General features: G+C 42.6%; 1 protein-coding gene across 1 annotated transcript in view; it reads right to left on the bottom strand.

Moving 5' to 3' along the window:
• Window positions 1–17,332, bottom strand: part of STK39 (serine/threonine kinase 39) — a 271,677-nt gene extending 254,345 nt beyond the window's left edge. Inside the window, exon 1 of the mRNA XM_045559830.1 lies at window positions 16,972–17,332. Coding sequence (XP_045415786.1) covers window positions 16,972–17,188 — 217 coding nt within the window. The 5' untranslated portion in view covers window positions 17,189–17,332. The remainder of the gene's footprint in view (window positions 1–16,971) is intronic.
• Window positions 17,333–19,197: the final 1,865 nt, after the last annotated feature.

Here is a 19,197-nt window from a genome sequence, read left to right as displayed (position 1 = left end):
GTATAACAGATACTTCTAAGAAATACTAAATTGTAACACAGACATTAAGATTAGATTGTATGAGATGTATTCTGTGATTTGAAAACATTTAAATATGAGAAAAAAATACATTCATACACTCTTTCCAATAATCGTAAAGTATGCTTGACCATCAGCGTATACCAAATTCTCAAGAAACAAATCACTTTTGCCAAGCAAGTATTAATCTAAGACTAGTTTATTTATCTTGCTCTATACAAATTAAATGTGAAAGTACTTGGAATGCAAAAAAGTAGCTATTTGCAAAAATATCAATTTGTACTTTTTTTCAAAAGTCCTATCCCATGTAAACATATACTCCTACACCAAAATTCAGTCCTGAGTGATGAGATTACTGGTGACTTCCCCCACCCTTTTACTCAACTGTATTATACAAATTTTCCACAATGGCTATTATTGCTTATATAATATTTGGGAAATTTAAAATAAATAAGTTTGGAATTTTTAATAACCTCAGAGGTCTAGGTAACACCCTTTTCTCAGTGCTCGTTCCTTATGTGAGGAAGGGCCTTGGCCAACCACAGGAATGACACTCTACAATTCTAATCCCATGTCCAGATCTGTTTCCCCTTTGCAATAAAAAAAAAAAATCACTTGGCATTTAAATCTCTAACTTCATAGAGATAACAGCCCTCTTTCCACATCTAAAAGTATATGATATTTTATAATAAAGGCTTTTACCAGAAAGACTTTACAATTTAATAAAAGGTATAATTGCACATCTCTCTTCCTTCTATTATTTCTGCCAGTTACATACAATAAGCTAAAGAAAATGGGTGAATTCTGTCAAAACTAATAATTTAGGCTTCTAACCTTTCTATCCTAATAAGCTAATAATTCTTTTTTAAAAATTGACTATAAAACAGGCAGTAAAATATTTCTGGATTGACTTCAAAGTAAAGAAACTTTCTCAATTACCTAAGCAACAACCTACCTTTAAATTGGGCAATGCATAGACAACATGATATTTTTAGGGCTGTGATAGATCTAGTTCAGGTGGCAGGAGAAATAATTACATATGCATGCAAACAATCTATATTTTTAATGTGGTGTTGAGTTTTAAGGAGGTCAATCTGGAATAAAACACCTCAAGGCTAAAAAAGGATCAGCATTACACACACACACACACACACACACACACACACCCCTTCGCCTTTCAAATGTCACATTAAAATTGACATCTTTAGATTTTTTAGCAAGCTATACATTCCAGAAGCCACTTTCATAGCAGAAAACACCCTGATGGTTAGTTCAACACAGCAAATTAGCCTATGAAACCTATCATCAACCACCAGGGTGAAGGTGGTTGGGTAATTGGTTCCCCCCACCACAAGTTAAAAACAAAATTTAAATGAATGACAAACATTGTATATTCATCATCCTTGTGCTAAATAAAGATGCCGTGCCACAGAGTTTGCAAAGGCAGCAATAAAGATTCCTCCCCTCTTTGTACACATGTCCCTTTGCCATGTGATTCTACCACTCCTCCCAACAAGCAGAGAAATCTATTTCCCTTCCCCTGGCATCTGAGCCGGCCTTGTGATGTGCTTTAACCAAGTGAATGTGGCAGAGTGACCCGGAGTGACTTCCAAGCCCAGGCCTCAAGAGTCCTTGCAGCCTTGCTCTCACTACCTGGGAACACTGCTGCAGCCAAGGAACAAAGTACAGGCAGGCCTCCTAACGAATGAAAACTCAGTGGGAAGTGAGGGCCAGCCAACAGTCAGCAGCAACCACCAAGCACACAAGCGAGACCATCTTACAATAGATAGCACAGGACTGACCCCACGCTGAAGAACTGCCCCGCCCAGCCCCGCCCAGCCCAAACTGCTGACCCATAGTATTATAAACAAATAAAACGGCTGTTAATTTAAGCCACTAAGTTTTGGGGTGGCCTGTTACATAGCTATAGTAGGTAGGTGAGACAGGGAATGTCAGGATCCGTGGTTAGTGAACTGAGCCTTTCAGCGTGGCAGAGGCATCCAACCCAAAAAGGAGCTGCTGCTGAAGTATTCTTGGAAAAATTACATTGTATTTCGCTTGCCTTGACCCCTTGTCAAACCCTGCCAATTTTAAACTTGGATATGCCCCTGAGTTCCTATTCTCTCCCTTCCTCATGTCTGCTCAGGTTTGAGGTGTTTTGCTGCCACATGCTGGTCTTTGCCTCTGCATGTCCCATCTTGTCTCCCTGGCCTCACAGACCTGATTCTGCAATCCCACCTACCACCCTAGCACCATCCGCTCGGCCGGCCATCAGCTTTTGCTTTTGCTACCCCCAGCTCTATACCAAAGGCTCATTGTAATCTCAAACCACAGTCCTGGATAATCTCATTACTTTTATGAAACAGTGATCCAGAATCTATTAAAAATAATAGTAAGCAAAATTAACTTTAAACAACTAACAGCACTGTCAGGCTATAGACTTGTTTTGTAAGGTTAAATACTTATTCCAATAAAATGACCACTGCTTAAAACATTTGTGGAAGTATTTTAAGAGCAAATCAATGTCATCTTAGAAAATTAGTCTCATTTCTTCACAGTAAGGCTGATGGAAAGGGGTAATTTAAAAAAATAAAATAAAATGGAGCTATAAAAACAAAATGGACACCCCCCCACCATGTCCCCTTGAAGGCAACAACACTTTTTGCATACATAAATTCTAATATGATTAATTTTAAAGATTATCTTTCATATTTTTGTCACTCCCTTTCTTCCAAGTAGTAGCTCCAAAAGACAAGAGAGTATTTAATTTTTTTTTTCAGAGACAGGGTCTTGCTATGTTGTCCAGGCTGGTCTCAAATTACTAAACTCAGCAATCCTCCTGTCTCAGCTTCCCAAATAGTTGGGATTGCAAGCATGTGCCCAGCTAGAGTATTTAATTTTCAACAACTGCACACATCTGAAAATAATTTCATTTTTTAATATGATAGACTACATGGACTATAACCTATGAGCACCAGCAAAACAAATGTCTGACTGTACCTTTTACCTATCCTAGTGAACTGAAACTTCAGTTATCCCTTTTTTCCTTTAAGGCTAGTTAAGCAGATCTGTAAGTTACAAAGCTGCCTATATTACTTATTTACAAAGCTAAAGGACAGGACGTGAAATTATAACCTTCAGAAAGTCCTGCTGCGTCTATGGAAACAATTAGGAAGATGGCTGTAGATGAACTGAAGGCTCATCATCTCTTAGCCATAGAGATGGTCCCTTTTTAAACAACTGATGATTATTTATTTCAGTAAAGACAAACAATCTAGCCCTAATCTTGACGTAAGCCAAAAATAGTACTATTCTTAAATTCATCCTAATGAGCACAATTTGAAACTACACAGAAACACTTGCCCCATCTACCCACTCAACTACCCAGGAAAAGTGCCATGTTAAAAATGTTTCCACAACAACTCTTGTTTAAGGTCAGGCACTGGGTTTACGACTCCAGAAACTCGAAAGGGCATATACAAGGAAAAATTAAAAAAGGATTACATAGTAAAACATTCTCTGTTACAGCCCCAGTCACTCAAGGGACACTAAATGTGAGAAAATACAGACTGTTCCTGAATCACCCAAAATAAAACCCACTTAATCTCTCTACACAGATATTTTTTTTCTGCCCCTCACTCATCAATACCCTCTCCTAACAAAGCAGGTAACCTAAACAAATAGTGGTTGTTGACTTTAAATTTCCATTAAGGTACCAACTTAAATGATGTGTTTTATTTGCTTTGTGATCTATAACTTAGGATAAACCATTAATCCTTTAATCACTCAAATACCAAAATGTTTCTAACTCAAAGGAAAAGAAGGGACTGTGATTAAATCCACTGTTTACATGATTAAAATTAATATAGGTATTATTTTTCCTAAGCAGGGTTAATTTCAGAAATTCTTTGTAATTTCATTTTTAAAAACCTATTTAATCAGGTCTTTCTTCATAAATAAAAATAGATAAACTGAAGTGATTTTACCACATCCAACCCCAAGACTCTAAAGTTATTTTTTAAGGAAAGGTAACATTTTGATACTTCTGAAAATACTAGATTTCATTTGGGCACAATCTCTGTTTATAGAAATCACAAGAACATTTCCAGAATGAGTTAAGTAGGGAAGATTAAAAACTCACACTTCAAAATTATCTCCCTAAATCGACAGGGGAATCTATTTCACCACGCACGAGAATAATTCTTCTCTTCAAAATATGAATTGATTAGCTTTCAAATGGGGCACAGAGTGGAAACAAAAGACTTTAAAAATCAGGTTAGTGATGCCTATGTCCTTTTTGTACTTCTAAGTCAGTGGCAACACTTCAGCATATTATGAGAAGGTGGCCTCACGCTATCTATGGCCACTTTAATAATATTTAGTCAGCCTTTGAACACTGCGGAGAAATTACGATCCAGCACTGGCCCATACTTCTGTGATGATGAAAACAGCAAGTCACCTTGCTACTGAGCATGCGAAATGTGGCTACTGCAACCAAAGGGCTGTATCTCATTTCTTTAATTTTACTGAATTTAAATTTAAATAGCCACCTGCAGTGAGTGGCTACCATGTGGTGCTAGCCCAGGGTGGGGAACCTGCAGGCTTAAGGCTACATGTGGCCTTTTAGGTCCTTAAGTGCAGCCTTTTGACTCAATGCAAATTTCACAGAACAAATCCCTTTATTTTTATTAATACATTTTTGTTCGTCTTTTATATTTTTATTTTATTTTTTAAATGAACGTATTTAAAAAATAAAATAAGTTTCAACACAATGATCCTCCCAGATTGACCAGCACAATTAGAACATTAGTGAGCCATAAGGGCTAAACTGACGGCGGGGCGGCTGTGATTTAGTTCTGACTTCCCCCGCCTGACTGGCACCACCACTGCACAGGGCCGGTTGGCGAGAGTTTATGGGGATCGAGTACACCGGTCTGTTACCAGCTTTTGACAACAGTGCACTGTGTTTCTTCTATCTGAAGTGGAATTTGTGAATAGTTACACAGCTCAACTGTATTTTTTAATTGTCTACCTAACAACCCACGATGTCAAAGACCAAGAGAACACCAAAGGAAGAAAACAGATTTTTTTAATGAGGACTGGGAATTGCAATATTATCTTGTTTCTGCTAAAGATAAGATGATTTGCTTACTTTGTGATACTGCAATATCAACGTTAAAGAAACTCAATGCTCATAAGCATTATAACACCCATGAGGACCCCAAATATTTTAAATTAGAGAGGCATGAAAGGTTGTATTGCAGAAATTAAAAGATGAAAAGCAAAAGCAAAGAATTCTTTCAAGCAGCAAAAAGACCTGGAAATAATACCACTGAAGCACCTCATAAAGTAGCTTATATACTTGGGAAAAAAGGGAAGCCATTCAGTGATATAGAAACTGTGAAAGAATGCATTGTCGAAGGTGTAGGATGCTTAGACCCCAATAACGTTTCAAAGTACAAACACCTGCCTCTTTCAAGGAGAACCATAGCTGATCTGGCAGCCTTCAACTTAACAGAAAAGCTTCATGCAATACTTCAAAAGGAAAACATATATTATTCAATCACTTTAGATGAATCAACTGATACTACTGACTAGGCGCAGGTTTCATTAGGGTCATAATAGAAGATTTTCCTTGCTACGAAGAGTAACTCGATTTGGGTACTCTTGGGAACAGAACATGGGGAATAGATATCTTCAACAACTTTTAAGACAAATGTCATGAAGTTGGACTGAGTTTGGTAAATTCAGTGAGTGTATATACAGACAGTGCACCTTCCATGACAGGAAAACAAGAAGGGTTTATTGCACAGATATTTAATTTTAAAAAAGTATTAACAGATCCAGATGCTCTCATTTCTTTTCATTGTTATCTTGCATCAGCAAAATCTTTGTGCTAAAGCTACTATTTTAAGTCACACTTTACAACAATTTATAAGTATTGTTAACTATATCCATGTAAATGCAACATGGGCATGGTCAGTTTCATAACATGCTATAGCTGAACAATGAGGTATTCAGTGCGGATTTGCCAGATCATTCTAAAGTGCTTTGACTATCACTGGGACAGGTGTTAGCCAAAATATTATCTCTTCAAGAACAGATAGTTAAATTTTATGAAGAACAGAATCAGCAATGTGAATTACTGAAAGATTTCTATAGGAATGCAGCATTTCTGTGTGATATCATGTCAAATCAAAAAAACCTGAATAATTCTTTACAAGGTAAAACTAAGTCTATATATGATATGTAGCAAAAAATCCAAGCATTTTTAAAAAAGCTATCTTTTTTCAAAACATTTCTTCTTCAAAAGGAAATTTCAGATGATCATCTTCCCCATTTAGCAAAAGTCATTGATGAGCAGGATGATATATGTGAATCGTATGAAGAATAAGCAGCTTTTATAGACCTATTAATTGGAGAATACAATGAAAGGTTCACTGACTTTGATAATCATGATATCACACTCAAATTAGCATTTCAGCTCACCTAGGTGACATCACCAAAGCACCTAAAGAACTATGGATGGAACTGATTGAGCTCTCAGTAGATGACATTTAAAGTCATTGTTTGATGCTAAGAAAGATCAGGCAATATACATAACCTAAACTTTTGTACTCCCATAATAAGCTGAAATTTAAAAAAAAGATCCAATTGAAATATGGAAAAATGCAGTAGAATACCCCTGCCTTCGGCAACATGCCCAGAAAATGCTTTCTTGCTTTTCAACCACTTATTGCTGCAAACCTACATTCTGCTACCTAACCAAAATCAAGACACCCTTAAGGTCACAAATGACCGATACCCATCTAGAGGATCAACTAGAACTGTGGACCTCCATGCTGCAACCAAATGCTCAAATGCTTTGCAACAAAAAGCAGACAACAAAGTCATTAAAAGGTTAACTTTAAAATTAACAAATAGTTTTCATTTTTTGAAATTAAGTACACAATAGTTAGATTTTTACAAAATAATGTACATTTTTAAGTATATCCAATTGAAGTTTCTTGACTGTGGCCTTATTTGATTACAGCTAAATTAATGCGGCCTTCCAACATGGAACGGTTCCCCAAGTCTGGGCTAGCCACTCTTCTAGGATTGCTGTTGCTGCTTGGATTGCTATAAAGTGTCAGCCCGGCAGAAGGGACCTGACTCTAGTGTACAAACTTTGCTCCAACTAATGATCAGCCATGAAGTATATCTATTTCATACACTTTTCTTCATCCATCTACTTGCTGCTCCTCAGCCTTACTTTGCAACGCACACAGACACACACTCACACCCAACTCCACCACACGGATAGGTTATAACCAAAGATTAAAAATATAATCTATTGAAATAGACCAGGCAAAAGGTGAGGGTTGAAATGAAGATATTGTATGTTTATACATAACCAGATTTACACGTCAAATAAACATGCCCTGATGGGCCGGGCGCAGTGGCTCACACCTGTAATCCTAGCACTCTGGGAGGCTGAGGTGGGAGGATCACTAGAGGTCAGGAGTTCAAGACCAGCCTGAGCAAGAGCAAGACCCCGTCTCTACTAAAAATAGAAAAATTAACTGGGCATCTGGTGCAAGCCTGTAGTCCCAGCTATTCAAGTGGCTGAGGCAAGAGGATGGCTTGAGCCCGGGAGTTTGAGGTTGCAGTGAGCTGCAACGACACTCCTGCAGTCTACCCAGGGCCACAGAGCAAGACTCAGTTTCAAAAAAAAAAAAATGCCCTGATGAAGAAAGAAATATATGTATATAAAAACCATTTTAACAAACCTAAAGAAATGAGATTTTTATTTTACTCTGATTCCTACATGGTAAATATGTTCTCAGATATATGTTTACTCTATTAAAACATCCTACATGGTAAATATGTTCTCAGATATATGTTTACTCTATTAAAATAGTAATTATAAAATTCATTGAATCAATAATATTTCTAATTTCTTCCTTCCCACCAATAAGGAAACAATGTGATGTAAGTGGAAGAACCTACTGAATTAGGGAGGAATCATGAGCCTGGGATTCTAAGGACTTTTGTACCATAGGCAATTACTTCAGCTTTGGCCATTAGAGTATTCAGTTATAAAACAAAGGAGCTAGAAGGCATGTTTCCCTTCGGTCTCTTCTAAAATTAAATTTCCTTATTCTCCCTATATTCTTATGTCGTTTCTCACTTGGGAACTGACATAAAAGCCAGCACCGACCTGCCATTCCTTCTAGTAGGGACCCTCTTCTGCTGCTGCTCTTCTGCTTTCTTGAGTCACCCCATAATTAAACGAAGGGAGATACTGACATTGCCAGTGAAAGAAAGAGGAGGGGGGGATTCAGAGGACTCAAATTAAAATCTAAGCAACACAAGACAGGTCAACAGTCACCAACCCAGAAAATATAATCCTTTTTAAATCGCCCAACTAAATAGGGCAGGAAAGAAAGCAATTGGAATATCCCTTATTACGAACCCTTGTACAAACTGAGGCTACCAGTTCAAAACAAGATCATGAATTCTAAAACCTCAACCATCAATAGAGCGATTATGTGAAGTCTCAGAACTGTCACAAGTCGCTGGCTTCCAAAACACTCTGCCAATGAATGTTTATCATCCTTAGGTCAGAAAGGCATCCACCTCTACCTTCCATCTAGTTTTTCTGGCAAATAGTTCCAATAGTGACTAAAGGTTAGAAACCTAACCTTTAACCTAACCTATAAGTGTCATGAGAATGTATATTCTTACCTCAGGGAAGAACCACATGAGACCACCCACAGTACTGGGCTTCTGAGAGTTATGCTAAATGCCTCTTACCTGGAAGAAGTTCAAAAGTAAAACCAGAGATAAAATGAATGTTGAAGTCTCTACCAGTTGTATCTTAAAATGATGTTTTCTCACATATCAAAATATACAGTCAGTCTAAAGGTCAATTCATCTAATTCCTCAATGTCCAAGAAGTTTCTTAAGGCTAAGCTGGAGTTTATTTTCAGTTAGGCAAGTAAGAAGAAATTTGAAATATATCAACATTTACTCACGTTGGATTCCAAAGTATTTATCTGAATCAACTCTAGAAATAAAGCTCTGCCAATCCATTCTCTAAAGGACTGATATTTCTCTTCTGCTTTCTACTTAAGCCAAGTCTGAAATGCCTTTTTAATTAATATATTGAAATCTTGTCTATTATCAAAAACTTGACCAGTGAAAAGCACTTGAAACACTTCAATCACTTCAACCACCTTGGAGTTGTTTCCATATAATTTAAACAAAACTATCCTGGAGAAAAATGTAAAGTCTCACATGATTACTTGAGGAATTATATTTAAATAAGAAAAAACCCTTTCCCATAAAAGACACTGTGGAGGAGTTACATCATTTATTAGATCAGTTTTGACTTTAAAAGAAAGACCCAGTTCAATGGTCTTAGCATGTACCACACCCATCCTATCATCCTCAGTCCCTTATAATTTTATAAAAATACAACTCCTGCCATCATAGCAACCTTTGAAAGCCACCTGTTCTGCAATTCTGCTCCTGCATGTTACCTGTATCCCTGATCTTCCCCAGTAGTCCTGATTTCTACACAGCAAGAGGCCCCGCAGAGCTTCAAGGTGAGGGTTATATATAAATACACGAACAGCAAGAGAGAGATCACTGGTATACTCCAGAAAGGAAAGCTCAAGTGTAGAGCTTTTGAAGCAAAGGGCAGTGCCGGACATCCCTACCCCACCTTACAATGTCTAAGTAAAGGGACACCGGAACTGTGGCAGGGAGCTCTGGGTCCTTTAATCCGGAGAGGCCACCTCTTGGTCCTATGCCCTCAGGAGCGCCAGGCCTCTGCCTGCCTTCCTCCACAGCATGGGTGGGTGGAAGCACTCAAAGTGCTTACTCTTGATCTGCGAGGATTAATGAGCTAATTTCTACAGAGCCCTTTAAGCTGATTGGCCAAACGCAACTAAATAAGCACCATCATTAACCACAGACAAGATCAAATCCTCAGGATCCAGCCAGGCAGATTTTCAGATGTCAGGCAATGTTCCTCTTCCACAAGGTGGGGAGAGACCGTTTGACCCCAGAACTCAGACCTTTACCCAGAAAACGTTCATAAAATATTTAATACGAGGTGTGGCACGTGGACATGAGAGACCCTGTTCTCAAGGAGGAGTTAATAGTGTAGGACCAGGCTGGGCAAGAAACAATGGCATACAGTGGGAGGACTGCCAGGGACTGAAAGACCCAACAGAACCCAAAGAGGAGGCTCTAGGGAGATTGTTTCTATGAAAAGAAATCACTATTCAGGGACTTAAAAGGGAGCCCTGATCAGGTTGCTGGCTACACGGGTGTGTTCAATTCATGAACATGCACCAAGATATACATTTTGATATGAATACTTTTCCACACGCATATAATACTTCAATAAAGGTAAGACTTAAAAGGAGAGACAGAGCTCTCTGTCATATAGACCAAACTGGAACAGAAGGAGGTCTATGGAACAGAGGTCTATGCCTAGAAGAGGCTTAGGGATGCAAGAAGCATTTCACCAAATGCAAAAGGTTCCCGCTGGCTGGAGAGTCCATCCTGAGACTGGAACAGCAAGTAGGGCTGGAAAGGGAAACAAGAGATGATTCCCAAAAGGTCTTAAACACCTTGCTTCAAATTAATCTTGAGGATGATGGGAGAGCTACTACAGGTGTTTAAGCCTGAAAGCAACATGACAAAAAATTCTGGTATGACAGTATCATTTTAGTAGCAATGCATACTAGAGCTGGTGAGGAAGTTATAATCCAAGTAAGAATTGATAAGAGCTTGAGCTAATTCAGTGGTCACCAAGATGAAGAGTCAGAGACAGATCAAAGAAGATGCCAAGGATGCAGATTATTTAGGACTTGGTGACCAACTAGATGTGGGGGACTGATGAAGATGGGAAAGTGGAGGACAAGCAGCACGAGGGCTTTGAAGAATGCAGAAGGAACGGGATTAGGACTGAGGTAAGGATGGAGAGACAATTACTGTAATTGTGAGTATGAAGTTCCTGTAAAACATCTAAACAAAAACATAAAAAAGGTAGTCCAAATACCAGCCTAAAATCAGGGAGACCCTTGGCATTTTAGGTGGTCACTGAAGGCTCAGACGGACACCTATGGATCCTACAGCCAGGGCGGGCAGGAAAGCAGAGAAGTCCAGGAGAAAGGGAGGGCAGAGGAGCCCAAGCCATATCCCTTCCAGAAGCAGAAATAAAAGACAGTGCCTACTCCTGCGGAGAGAGGGAGAGAGAGCAGGACTGCAGTGTCCACTGGCTGCAGCCACAGAAGGCTCACGGTGATTTTAGAGAGGACAAGTTGGGTTTCTTACGGAGAAGGCAGAAGCCAGACTGCAGTGGGCTGAGAATGAATGGGAGTGAGAATGAATGCTTCCTTCGAACAGTTTAGCAGTGAAAAGGAAGAAATGAGATAACGGGGTAGCAGAGGAGAAAGGAGGGAGAAGAGTGTTTTGTTTTGTTCTCTTTTGTCATTTAAAGATAAGAGAGAGAGCTGAGAATGTTTCTAAGTGGAGGAAAAACCGAGTGGGAAGGCAGGCGATCGGGAGGCAGTGGGGATGACTTTATCTGAGAACGGGGCCTCTGTCCTCTCACTGGCTGGGACACACAGTGAGTGTTGCTTTTAGTCAGCAGCATTTCCTGCCAGCATGGCAGCCTCCGGGCAAACTCAGAGGTGGAAGAAAAGTGCAGTCTTGGCAGGTTGTTCTCAGAGCCCTTTCATGATGGGCTGTTCCTCCCCACAACCTTCCCGCAGGATGCTCTCACCACTTGTCAGAGAGCCATTTGGCAGCGACACCCCTGAGCTGTCCAGATCGCCGGGAGCTCCACAGGTCTCTTCAGCTTCCTCCCCGCAGCCATGGGGGTGCAGGGGAAGCCAGGCCCGGGGGGCCTCCAGCGCCCCTCACGAGCCCCTCCCAGCCACCCGCGGGAGGAAGGAGACTGGGGGCAACATCTCCTCCCCACTTCCTCCCTGCTAGAAACCCAGCAGAGAAACTCTTCAAGCCACTCCAAAATCTTGCCAAAGACAGGACTGGGTTCTCGCCTGAGAACCTGAATCTGATTAGCAAATGAAGTCTATAGTAGTCATGGCTAAGACTGATTGAGAGCGTGCTGTGTGCCAGGCACGATTCTGCATGCTTTACATTCTCTCAATCCTCACAACCCTATTTTTATCATCTCCGTGTTACCAATGAGGAAACTGAGTACAGACGCATCTAACTAATGTGCTCAAGGTCACAACGCCAGTGACCGCCATTGCAGGACATGAAACAGCAGGCCACCTGACTCCAGAGCTGGCACTGCTGCAACCTATTTTCAAACACCATCAAAAAAATGTAGTGTGTGACAAACCGTAAGAGTCAGGGGGAAATTCATAATATTATCAGTGACAAATCAAATGCATGAATAAAGCAAAGACTGCAGTCAACTTACTGTAAGTTTCTTTTTACCTTGAGACTTTTCCTCTTGTGGTAGGGAGCAACACACTTAAAAGAGCATTTCTTTTGTGAATATAATTAATGCCACTGAATTGCACACTTAAAAAATGGTTAAAATGGTAAAAATTTTATGTATTACATATTTTATCACAATAAAAAAATAAAAAAGAATATTTCTATATACATTTTTCTCTTTATTAAGAAAAGTGAAATGAAATGGAAATCAAAGCCTCATCTTAAGCAAAGCATCTCAAGCCTCTTTAAGTATTAAAAAAAAAAAATAACTAATCAGAGAACCAACAGCAGAACCAGGCAGGTTGGTATAAAGGTCCAGAATAGAATATACACTCCATGCCCCAGCCCCCTCACCCAATGTAGCTACCATTGTCCTCAAATTGCCTCTAGGACATCTATAAAAGGAGTTATAATCCCTAAACCATAGAAATCTGGAGAAACTCTCAGAGCACAAAGTAGGAGTGCCCTGGGCTGTCTGCAGATCTCATTAGAGGAGAGGCTGTTGCTCCTTGAAGACGTGGCCACTTGCCTATTACCTGGGCCTAGGAAAATGCACCTGAATGGATAAGCAAAGCCTCACAGGAGACAGCAGAGGAATCCTCTATCAAAGGATGGCTAGGATTCTAGAAATCAAGTTCTTTTTGTTAACTAAGTTGGCCAACTGTTCCTTTTAGATCATTCTAAATGACCACCCAGGACAAAAGTAAAGCAACGCCAAGAAATCAAGTATTAAACTGATAAAGGCTCATCCTGCAAAAAAAATCTAAGAAAATCAAACATACTCTGAGGCTAGATTCTATTTCAGTGTTTCTCAGAGGAAAATCAGCAAAGATAACAGCACTGGTGGAATTAACTAATTCAAATACAGAAATTGACATTGTGATGACTAGAACTCTTTGATGGAGAACTGACATTGTTCCATTCTATTACGGATGTCCAAGTCAACATTTACATGATTCACCTTTCATTCTTTGTTTAGCAAATACAAGTAATACTATTAACCACCAACAAATAAACTAATTTCTCAATTGGCATAACTTTAAGTGCCCCCTATACTTCTAAAGAAGGAATTTGGGGGTGAATTGAGAGGCAAGGTGAGGAACAAAGATTCATAGAACTGAACAGTGTAAACAGGTTGGAAAGCCTCCAAAGAGCAGTTACCTATATAGGAAACAGAAATATTTGAAATCTACTAAGAATATCAGTGGCTAAAAGAAGGAATTTATAATTTCACAACATTTTTAACCCCTCTGTAAATATAAAGCCCCCTCCAAGAGATTTTACATCATTTCCAGTTCATGCATAAACTTCTGAACCACATTACTCCTAAGAGCATTACAATCTCTCCACTGACCTTTTACAACACAAGTACCATACAACAAAGAGAAAACTTTATTTTTAGACTTGCAAAATCCTGTGTTTATTTTTCTAAAAGAGAAGTCAAACAACTGAACCTGCTTTGTTTGGATTTCAGCAAACTCATTCTCTCCTAATCCTGTGGGCCCCAACCTCTGCCCAGAAGGAAATGAAGAAAAAGTGCTCTGTGCCCCCGTGCCACGCTGGAAAGTTAAAACACGGTGCCTTCTTTGGCTTTCTGCTCAGGCACATCGGAGCCTCCTGCTGGTCACAGTTCACACTGCTGGAGTCATATCATATGACACCTGCCGTGTGTCAGGTAGAAGCAAAGGCTGTCAACTGGCATTCATGTTGAAACCGGTTCAGTGCTTGAACCACTAACTTCTACATGTAATGTAAACAAAAGTGCCTAACCACAAGTTCACTCTTAATCACACAACTAGCATTAAACACTAAATGGAAATGGGTTTGTAATTCCCTATAAACATTTAGCCCTTGCAAAAAACTATTCCAGCAATTTGATTTTTCAATAACAGGGCCTCCACACAGGTTATGCCAACTGAGACATTAGTTTATTTGTTGGTGGTTAATAGTATTACCTATCTCTTTTAGTTGGCAAAATATGAGATAAATTTAAAACATAGAAAAGCCCTTCCCATAGGGTGGATATGCAAAAATCAGGGTAGAATAAGCAGGTGTTTTCTCAAATTTCTCATGTAAATTTCTTTATTTACACTAAACTGACCAACCATAATTAACAATGCTGTTACTGCAAACAAAGAAACCCTGCAATTAATCCCACTTAAACTAAAATGAGATTTTATTTATTAGTTCACAAAAGTGGTCATAATATCTTCAAAAGGCAAAGCTTGCATTTTAACCCTAACAATTAACCAAATAAGCATATAAGCTAATTATAAGTAAATTCTCCCAACCTTATGGACCCTATGGAAAACTATTTGACAGATACCATTCAACTTTATGGCCCACCTTTTCATGCTGGGGACAGAGGGATAAATAAGACCCTGGGGGACAGTGTTCACAGCTGGTTAGGGAAGGCAGGAATGGAAATAATTAAGCATCTCACAAACTCTTACTTAGACTTCAAAATCCAGCTCAAATATGATCTTTTCTATGAAATGCCCTGCTTCCTTCTCTCTCCTGGCAGTCAGTCACTCTCTCCTTTGGGCTCTCCCAGCACTTACTCATCCCATCCTGTAGATTCCACTCCCTATGTCTTCTAATAACTCATGAAGTCCTTAAGGGCAGGGATCATTTTTATTAATTTCCATGCTGCTAGCACCTAGCACAATGCTTGGGGCATAGTAGATCTCCATATTTTGTTGAGCAAATAACAACTGTGGGGTTCCATACTATGGTGTATGTAAAAAGAAAGGCAGAACAAGCCACCATACTTTGCCTTGGAAGAAGCAGAAGGCTTCTCCAGGAATAGTCACCCAGGCCTTGGAAGCTGAATGAGACGCACTACACAAAGATGGGCACTGAGAGGAGAGAAGAGCCCGTGCAAAGGCAGCCAGCAATGGAAGACCAGATGTGCTGTAAGAGCAGAGTGTTCAGGGTACAATGAAGGCAAGTAGAATATAGGAGGAGGCATGCAGGTTGAGAGTAAAGGGGCATATGTGCCCAGTTAAAGGAGTTTTCTTTTAATATGCTAGGTTTTGAGAAGCCCCTAAAGCTATTTAATCCAGGCAGTATAACATGAAGACTCATCCCTTGAGTGTCTTGGGCCAAAAATTATGAAAGATCTGAGTTTTCAAAGAATTTTGCTGACAGATGCCTATGACAGGTTATCTGGAGCTTTTATATCCTAGGTTACTGACCTGCCCATCATTTTCTCATATATATGTATTTCGGTCTATGCTATGTTTCATTCACACAGTAGCAGATGATCAAAGTTCATTTAAACATCTAATAACATTCTTATAACTGTTTGAAGTTTTTAAAGGGGGAGTGGAGAAGAATTTCTTAAAGTGAAAGAAAGAAAAATACGTAAGATAATTCTGAATTCCTTTTCCATCACCGTACTTCAATATCAAGATTATGGAATGGCAACATCCCATTCCAGCGCCAATAAGGTTAAATAGCCAAAGGTCCACTTTACCTGGAGGCTTCCCTAAGTGACAAGACTCTCAAACTGAAGGATCCAATAGGGAAGGTCCTACGCAAAGGGACTACACAAATCGCCTGGCAGTCTGGCCCTTCACGTGCTTGGCCCAAGGAAAAGTAACGCCAGTTTCTTGCCTTGCGAATTTGCCAGGTATTTAAAAATGTAAGATAAGGTGATATTTGTGAGCCGACTAGAAAGCACGAAAAGGCAGGGAGCAGATCGCCGACAGCCTTGGGTTTCACTCTTGCAGCTCGGCCCTGGACCAAAGGGAAGCATCGGCCCGATGCAGGGCAGGCGGCCAGGGCGCCCGCCTTCCCCGGGTGGCCGGGCTGGGCGGCAGGCGGCGCCCCCTGGCACCGAGGGAGGCGGGTCCCCGGGCGCGCCGGGCGGCGCGGAGAGCCGGACTGCAAAGCGGGCGTGAAGTGGCGGCTGTCAGGGAGGGAGGCCAGCATCCTCCCCGGGCTCGGGAAAGAACTTGGGCCTCCGCGGCTTGTACACGGCCAGGTTACCCACGGCGAGAGGGTCACGACGGGAGGCGGAGGCGCGGCTGAGCCAGAGTCCCCCAGGACGCGGCCCCCGGGGCGCGGCGCGGGGGCGCTGGAAGCCCTGGGCGGCGCCCCCGCAACCCCACCCCACCCGCGGCTGCCTGTCCGCGCAGCCACCGGCCACGGGCTGCGGCCCCGGCACGCGGGGGGAGGTAGATGCGGCTGCGTTACCGGGTCCCCCGCTCCGCCGCCCCGGCGATCCGGCAGATAAAAGTTTGCAGCATGCGGTTCGTCTGCAGTGCGAGTCACATCCGCCGCGCCGCCTCCTGCAGCACCAGCGCTCAGAGAACGAACAAATAAATTACAAAAAAAAAAAAAAAAACTGTTGAAGCCGGTAGGCCCCGACACCGGCCGCTCTGCCTCCCGGGCGTGCATGCAGGCGAGCCCAGCATCCCAAGCCCCCGCCCGGCCTCGGCGCCCGGCCTGGGCCGGCCCCACCGCACCCGCCGCACTGACCGATAACCTCCTGCAGCTCGTACGCGTCCCTGCAGATGGGCCAGCCGACGGCCTGCGCCGCCGGGGCCGGGGCCGGGGCCGGGGCCGGGGCCGGAGCCGCGGGCGCCGCCGGGGCCGGTGCTGCTGTCGCAGCCGCCGGGGCCGCCGCCGCCGCTGTCACCGGGGCCGCCTGCTGGGGAAGCTGGACGTGCACGGGCGAGCCGCTCGGCTCCGCCATGATGCTGCCGGAGGAGAGCAGGAGGACGCGCCGGCGGGGACGACCTTCCACTTGAAACTTCCCTTGCCTCGCCGCCGACACCTCTCGGCCGGCGCACGCCCTCCCCGCCCGCCGCCGCCGGAGCCAGCCACGAGGGGAGGGAGCGAGGGAGGCCGAGCCGGGCGGAGGGAGGAGGCAGCGCCGGCGGAGGCGGGGAGGGGAGGAGGCGGCGGCCGCCGCGCTCGCCGCGCGCCCCGAGCCCCGCGCGCGCTTGTCTTCGCCTCGGCGAGGGGAACCGCCGCCCCGCAGCCCCCTCCGGCTCCGCTCGCGGCCGGGGAGGCGCCCGCCGAGGGGAAGCCAGGCCGCTTTGGGTGTGCTCTCGGGGCCGGCGGCCCTCGCCCTCCCCCCGGCCGCCCTCCCTGCGCCTTCGCCCCGGACGATCGGGCTCTCCAGAAGACGCCCCCTGGGGACCCCGAGGGCGGGGTCGTTGAACGGCCGCCGGGCTCTCGGATTCAGAGGTCTCCCACGGCTAAAGAGAACCTGAAGTTCATTTCCAAGTTAGCGAGTGAGACACCTACACGGCGTCCGTTTGCAGGACGCCAGTTAAAAAATAACCCAAGTTGTAACTTTCCGGAGCTTTACCTGCCAATATCCCTTTCCCACCTTGCCTAATCTAATCGCGGTCCTTCTACTTTTTTCTTAGTAAATGAAACCCGATTCCTTAGGTCCCCCTGGCTGTTCGGAGACTTGCATCATTTGTTCCAAGCCGCTTGGATCCCAAGGAGATGATGTAAGGGGCTATGGAGTTAGAATAAGAAATGAAGGAGATATTTAGACAGTTTACTTCAAATTCTACACCCTTAGTAACATGCCACATTAACCCGTTAGGGCACTGAGGCTGGACATCAGGCGTTTTTCTGACAGAGCGTACGTGATGTACAAGGATTTACTGAGGCATAAATAAGCTGCGTTGAAAAGTTTTAATTAATTGCTGGTTTTTTCAACACCCCAAAAATAACCTCATCCTTATAATTACTTGGTAAAACCATAGGTCTTCCTAATTACAGGTGTCATATTCAACATTGAACGTTCTCTGTGTTCACACTATTATTGTCTTGAGCTGAAACGGTGCAGTGAACCAATGCTCACTTTGGCAGAAGATTATCTTATCTGGTTTTCATAACTACTGCTGAAGAAATGAATTAAGAATAATGAGTCTGAAATAAAAGCTCTAGGAAAGGTTGTGACTTTGTCTCCTGAGTTTGTGTACAAAGATATCCTTAAAGTTTTTGAAAGATAATTCAGAACAAACCCAGAAATTTATTAGGAGAAAAGTTAGTTGTCTAATCAGAACATCGATGTCAGCTGAAGATGAGTGCCCTTTCTCTCTAAGAGTACCATGCAACAGTTGGGGTAAGGCAACCACCCTGCACATGTCTTTGAGCAGAAGTCTGTGCTGAACTAAGTGTACTTTTTTTTATGTGTACATTCTTTTATGCAGAGGTGTTCAAAAAATTGTATTGATTTTAATGTCTGTCAAGAAACAAGAGTTCTTGGTAAATAAATTCTGGGCCTCTGAGGAACAGGGGATCTCTTTATACCAAGCCACAGCTGCTCACCTCTTCAAGTCCTGCTCCCAGCCCACTTCCAAACAACTTTTAAGGGGCCAGGCATGGTGGCTCAGGCCTGTAATCCTAGCACTCTGGGAGGCCGAGGCGGGTGGATCGCTCGAGGTCAGGAGTTCAAGACCAGCTTGAGCAAGAAAGAGACCTCGTCTCTACTAAAAATAGAAAGAAATGATCTGGCCAACTAAAAACATATAGAGAAAAAATTAGCCGGGCATGGTGGCGCATGCCTGTAGTCCCAGCTACTCGGGAGGCTGAGGCAGGAGGATCGCTTGAGCCCAGGAGTTTGAGGTTGCTGTGAGCTAGGCTGACGCCACGGCACTCACTCTAGCCCGGGCAACAGAGTGAGACTCTGTCTCAAAACAAAAAATAAAAAAATAAAAACAAAGAACTTTTAAGGGAAAA

This window comes from Lemur catta, chromosome 8 (assembly GCF_020740605.2).
Source record: "Lemur catta isolate mLemCat1 chromosome 8, mLemCat1.pri, whole genome shotgun sequence".
In the NCBI taxonomy this organism is placed as follows: domain Eukaryota; kingdom Metazoa; phylum Chordata; class Mammalia; order Primates; family Lemuridae; genus Lemur; species Lemur catta.
Note: the sequence above shows the minus strand (reverse complement) of the source record. Positions and strands in the feature narration are given on the sequence as shown.